Below are 6944 nucleotides of genomic sequence, written 5' to 3' on the forward strand. Positions count from 1 at the left end.
TACACAAAAGCAAGCAGTGATTAAACTTTAATGTGGATTTTAGCTACCTAGAGTGTATTAAACTGCTTACAAATAATTATCGTTTATCTGTAATTTGAAAAGCCCACCCCCCCTTAAAACCACCAAGTATGATGAAAATGTCAATACTACAGTACTGGCTATAGAAAAAGATATCAAAATAAAAGGTGGCAGGAGAGAGCACAGTCTAATTAAAAGGTTGCTTCTGCAACAGCTTTGAATACATCAAACTAAGCTACTTGTTGTAGTACATTGTCCCTGTAATCACTAGCTCTGTTATCAGATACTTCAAGGATAGGAGAAAAAAAAAAACTTCCAAAAATCCCTCAAAGATTCAGTCACAAGCAGACAATTTTGTTCTCCCCTTTAATAAACACTGTTGTAACATCTGCCAGATTTACAGAAGAATAAGCTCAGTTCTGACATTTTTTTTCCTTTTTTTATTTTATTTTTATGTTACAAACTGGAGGAGAACTTACCGAGTCCCACAAAGCACAGTGCAACATTGAAAGAAAGGAAACCTAAGAGCCAAATGTTCAACTATACCCTCCCTTTGAGGGTTCTGTCAGAGCCAAGATGGCACTATAAACCCTTCAGCACCAAGGTAGCGGACACACAGAGTTTGGAGCTGAAGGGCATATGGTGGAGGAGGTGGAGGTAACAGACTAAAATCAAACAAATGAAGGACCTTGTCAAGGAGTGTCCAAAATGTATTAAGTAATGAAGGAAAAAAAGTTAATTTAAAAAAGAGAAAAAAAACTGCAACTATACATTTAAACCCTAAGGCAAAACAGAGTAGGGGCCTTTTCATTCAGTTTTATGTAGGAAAAAAGCAAAACAGTATACACATTTTTTCTGTGGTTAGATATGGCAAAGTAGTGAACAGTGGAATTTTCTTTAAGAGCGCAAAATCGCACTTCCATTTCAAACTTTTTTTTCTTGTTAATCCTCAACTTTGCAGTTTATCTAGGTGACTAGTTTAAGGTGAGTGGAGCAAGAGCCGTGGGTTGACACTGCACCTCTTTTCAATGTTCCCTCGAAGTCCTGTCTTGGGTGTATGTTTTTAGGGGAAGGTAAGGGAGGGGATTCTGAACTTGCTGACTCCAATTCTTCAGTTGCGCTTTTTGAATTTGTGTTTGTTTTTTTGTGTTTTTTTTCCACTGGCGCATGGGCCCGGATTGCTAGTCCACTGGTCGTTTTTCTCCATATTTCTTTGTAAACTCTTCAGCGTTCTTTAAGAATTTTTTACGGTCCTTTGAATATTCTTCGGCTAGATCTGCACGCAGTGGATGCTCTGGTTGAGGGTCATTGACCAGGGCAATAAGAGACTGGATGACTAGGAAGAAAGAGAAAAAAGGGTGTTACAGTAAGCAGAAAAATAGTAAAAACAATCGTTTTACTACAGCAGTACATAAAACCTAATTCTTTCCAATCTATCCTGCTGGCTCAAAAGTTGCAAAACACTGAAACATGGATGAGATTTTAGTCCATCTTATTGTTAGACCACAGTCCTTCAGAAAATTGCTCCCTTTATAATGAATTTTGTTTTTATTAGGCAAATACATTACCCTGATTTTAAGCATCTTTTAGTAATGAAAAATAAATGTATGATTTCCTCTTATTTTTCTTCAACAACCCTTTCCAAAATTTAATAAGAATCCAAAAGAAAGACGTACTCACTTTTAATAAACAATTATCAATGGTTTACCTAGAACTGATTTATACAGATCTTTACATTTTGTGTTCTTAATCCAACAATAATACACAGTAAACCCTTAATCTCCTCTGGACTACATGAGTGGTACTAAATGTTTTACTCATGTCATACTCGCATATGTCTAGTATTTTTGTGTCTTACCAACACGCTTCTCTCCAACATCACCCAGAGATGTCAGGTGACGAAGGCAACAGGAAGAAAACTTATTTTGTCTATATTTGCTGCAGAGAAAGGGGCCTACCAAATGTGTTAACTAAAGACTAAGGTTTTAAACACCAGTGTGTTCATATAAAAACAAAAATATATGCTTACCTGATAAAATATTTTCTTTCGGAATAATGATGGTCCACAGTACTCCATAACATATGGGATATATTTCTTGCCACTAGGAGGTGGTCAAGAACACATACAAGAGCTTTAAAACCCTCCAATCTCTGTTTCACGTATAGCTGAGTAGAGATATGAAAGGCAAAGCAAGGTCTATAGGTCTCTGAGAAATGAGTCAGATCGTTTTGTTATGACCTATTGCTTGGACAACATGTATATACCTTGTATACAGTAAAATACTTATTTGCAACAGAGGATTAGTCTGCAACTTTTTTCTTATTTGATACGTCCTCAGAACTGTTGCCCAATATGAAGAGGGCAGCCCCTGTGAACATCATTCCAAAAATGATGGTCTACAGTCCTCCATAACATATGGGATTAACACACAAGGTCTGTTACGGAAAGGATAGGAACATACTTTCTCTGACAGTTCCTATTTAGCTGACATCAAGGCCTAAAGGACTTTCCTGCCAAAAGCTGCTTGCGAAGAAGCAAAAACATTAAAACTGTAAAATTTAGAAAAAGCATGCAGTGAAGACCATGTGACAGCTTTGCAAATTTGCTCCAAAGATGCATCATTCTTAAAAACCCATGATGTGCCACTGCTCTTTTAAAGTGAGCGGTGATACATTTAGGGGACTTACACACCATAAAGTAAGCCTTGAAAATCACTTGTTTAAAGGATTACTTTCTGTTATAATTTTTAAGCCAAACAACTAACATATTAAAGTTAATAAACATTAATTAAAACCTACTGACCTACATTTTCTCCAAAACGAAGTTTCATAACGTTATAAAAGTTATATATTTTATTCCCCGATCATGTCACGTTATCCTGCCCACTATTTTCAGCACTGTGTGTTCAAAATACTTAAAACATTGAAATTGTGTTTAAAGCGCCATTTTGAAACCTAGGTATTGTAAACTGATTGGTACAGAGCAAAGGATACCCACGGAGTAGGTTTGGAAAACAATTAAATTTGCAGACAAGATTTCTGATATACGGTAGAGATATGTTAATGAAATGCTATTGATAAAAAGCGTATTTGGGGTAGTTAGTAACAGGCATAGAAAATATTTACTTACAGTGGTCCTTTAAACCAAGACGCCAACGCTACCTTAGAAAACTAGAAGTTGTTCTGAACTCTTTAGTAGCTTGGAGATAGAACTTCAAAGTTCCGAGTCAATGGAGTAGCTGTCTGAAAGGCCTCTTCCAGAGACTCAAACCAGAACGCCGCAGCAGCAGTGACAGGCGCAATGCATGCAAGGGGCTGCAGGATAAAACCTTTTTGAATAAACATTTTCTTAAGGTAACCTAATTTTTTATCCATTGGATCTGAAAAAGCACAACTGTCCTCGACAGGGATAGTGGTACGCTTTGCTAAAGTAGAAACTGCTCCCTCCATCTTAGGGACCGTCTGCCATAAGTCCCGTGTGGTGGCGTCTATTGGAAACATTTTTCTAAAAATAGGAGGGGGGGGGGGGGAAACGGCACACCGGGTCTATCCCATTCCTTATTAATGATTTCTGTAAACCTTTTAGGTATTGGAAAAACATCAGTACACACCGGCACTGCATAGTATTTATCCAGTCTACACAATTTCTCTGGCACTGCAATTGTGTCAGAGTCATTCAGAGCAGCTAATACCTCCCCAAGTAATACACGGAGGTTCTCAAGCTTAAATTTAAAAGTAGAAATATCTGAATCAGGTTACCCCGAATCAGAAAGGTCACCCACAGACTGAAGCTCTCCTTCCTCAGCTTCTGCATATTGTGACGCAGTATCAGACATGGGCCTTAAAGCATCTTCGCGCTCTGTATTACGTCTAACCCCAGAGCTATCGCGCTTTCCTCTAAATTCAGGCAGTCTGGCTAATACCGCTGACAGGGTATTATCCATGATTGCCGCCATGTCCTGCAAAGTAATCGCTATGGGCGTCTGATGTACTTGGCGCCATTTTAGCGTGAGTCCCTTGAGCGGGAGTCAAAGGATCCGACACGTGGGGAGAGTTAGTCGGCATAACTTCCCCCTCGTCAGAATCCTCTGGTGATAATTCTTTTAAAGATAACAGCTGATCTTTATTGTTTAAAGTGAAATCAATACATTTAGTACACATTCTCCTATGGGGTTCCACCATGGCTTTTAAACATAATGAACAAGGAGTTTCCTCTATGTCAGACATGTTTATACAGACTAGCAATGAGACTAGCAAGCTTGGAAAACACTTTAAAACAAGTTAACAAGCAATATAAAAAAACGTTACTGTGCCTTTAAGAGAAACAAATTTTGCAAAATTTGAAATAACAGTGAAAAAAGGCAGTTAGACTAACGAAATTTTTACAGTGTATTTAACAAGTTAGCAGAGCATTGCACCCACTTGCAAATGGATGATTAACCCCTTAATACAAAAAACGGATTAACAAACGTTTTTAAACAGTCACAACAACTGCCACAGCTCCACTGTGGCTTTACCTTCCTCAAAACACGACTTTTGAAGCCTTTTGAGCCCTTCAGAGATGTCCTATAGCATGCAGGAGACTGCTGAGGGAAGCTGAATGTCTCTGTAATTTTAACTGCGCAAAAAAAGCGCTAAAATAGGCCCCTCCCACTCATTACAACAGTGGAAAGCCTCAGGAAACTGTTTCTAGGCAAAAATCAAGCCAGCCATGTGGAAAAAAACTAGGCCCCAATAAGTTTTATCGCCAAAGCATATATAAAAACGATTAAACATGCCAGCAAACGTTTTATATTGCACATTAATCAGAGTATATACCTCTGATAGCAAGCCTGATACTAGTCGTTATTAAATCACTGTATTTAGGCTTAACTTACATTAATCAGGTACCAGCAGCATTTTCTAGTCCCTAGAAAAACTTAAAACTGCACATACCTTATTGCAGGATACCCTGCACGCCATTCTCCCTCTGAAGTTACCTCACTCCTCAGACATATGTGAGAACAGCAGTTGATCTTAGTTACTTCTGCTAAGATCATAGAAAAACGCAGGCAGATTCTTCTTCTAAATGCTGCCTGAGATAAAATAGTACAACTCCGGTACCATTTAAAAATAATAAACTTTTGATTGAAGAAAAAAAAACTAACTATATTACACCACTTTCCTCTTACTACCTCCAGTGTTGAGGGTTGCAAGAGAATGACTGGATATGGCAGTTAGGGGAGGAGCTATATAGCAGCTCTGCTGTGGGTGATCCTCTTGCAACTTCCTGTTGGGAAGGAGAATATCCCACAAGTAATGGATGATCCGTGGACTGGATACACCTTACAAGAGAAAACACACACATAGCCTACACTGGAGTGGGAGCTGGCTAATGATTGGTGCCTGCACACATTTGCGTCTCATGATTTTCTACAATGCTGTTTCTTCAGCAAAGGATAAAAAAAAAGAATGAAGCATATTTGATCATAAAAGTAAATTTGAAAGTGATTTAAAATTGTGTGTTCTATCTGAATCATTAATTAAATGTTTGTAGTTTTCTGTCCCTATAACTACACATAAACAGTTTTTATTACAATCTAACACTGTTTAAAGGGACAGTCTACACCAGAATTTTTATTGTTTTAAAAGATAGATAATCCCTTTATTACCCATTTCCCAGTTTTGCATAACCAACAGTTATAATAATATACTTTTAACCTCTGTGATTATCTTGTATCTAAGCCTCTGCAAACTGCCCCTTTTTTCAGTTCTTTTGACAGACTTGCAGTCTAGCCAATCAGTGCCAGCTCCCAGATTACTTCACGTGCACGAGCACAGTGTTATCTATATGAAATATGTGAACTAACACCCTCTAGTGGTGAAAAACTGTTAAAATGCAATCTGAAAGAGGTGGGCTTCAAGGTCTAAGAAATTAGCATATGAACCTCCTAGGTTAAGCTTTCAACTAAGAATACCAAGAGAACAAAGCAAAATTGGTGATAAAAGTAAATTGGAAAATTATTTTAAAATTACATGCTCTATCTGAATCACGAAAAAGTTTATTTTGGCCTAGACTGTCCCTGTAATGTCCCTTTAAAATCCATTTTTGTTTTGAATGCTCCAAATACTATAAGCAAACAAACTTTGTGCAATTTATAATGCTTGAGTGTTATTGGTATAAAAGAAAGTCTAAAGGAAATATATCCTTTAAAAACAGTTTATCTTTATATTGAAACTAATTACACGTGAGTAGAAGCTGTACATGCTTAGCTCTAGTGGCCTTCCAACAGTTTGACTGGTTTCCTGTTAGCAAGGCTTTAAAATGCCAAATTTTGGTTTCAAAAGGAAGTTCATTTTTTACCTACATAAGCGTTATAAAGGTAGTAAAAATAAATAACAGAATTTATGTTTACCTGATAAATTACTTTCTCCAACGGTGTGTCCGGTCCACGGCGTCATCCTTACTTGTGGGATATTCTCCTCCCCAACAGGAAATGGCAAAGAGCCCAGCAAAGCTGGTCACATGATCCCTCCTAGGCTCCGCCTACCCCAGTCATTCGACCGACGTTAAGGAGGAATATTTGCATAGGAGAAACCATATGGTACCGTGGTGACTGTAGTTAAAGAAAATAAATTATCAGACCTGATTAAAAAAACCAGGGCGGGCCGTGGACCGGACACACCGTTGGAGAAAGTAATTTATCAGGTAAACATAAATTCTGTTTTCTCCAACATAGGTGTGTCCGGTCCACGGCGTCATCCTTACTTGTGGGAACCAATACCAAAGCTTTAGGACACGGATGAAGGGAGGGAGCAAATCAGGTCACCTAAATGGAAGGCACCACGGTTTGCAAAACCTTTCTCCCAAAAATAGCCTCAGAAGAAGCAAAAGTATCAAACTTGTAAAATTTGGTAAAAGTGTGCAGTGAAGACCAAGTCGCTGC

General features: G+C 38.1%; 1 protein-coding gene across 1 annotated transcript in view; it reads right to left on the reverse strand.

Annotated features, from left to right (window-relative positions):
- Positions 1–435: 435 nt before the first annotated feature.
- Positions 436–6944, reverse strand: part of UBE2L3 (ubiquitin conjugating enzyme E2 L3) — a 54353-nt gene continuing 47844 nt past the window's right edge. Inside the window, exon 4 of the mRNA XM_053701953.1 lies at positions 436–1354. Within this exon, the coding sequence (XP_053557928.1) occupies positions 1200–1354 (155 nt within the window). The 3' untranslated portion in view covers positions 436–1199. The remainder of the gene's footprint in view (positions 1355–6944) is intronic.

This window comes from Bombina bombina, chromosome 2 (genome assembly GCF_027579735.1).
Source record: "Bombina bombina isolate aBomBom1 chromosome 2, aBomBom1.pri, whole genome shotgun sequence".
In the NCBI taxonomy this organism is placed as follows: Eukaryota; Metazoa; Chordata; class Amphibia; order Anura; family Bombinatoridae; genus Bombina; species Bombina bombina.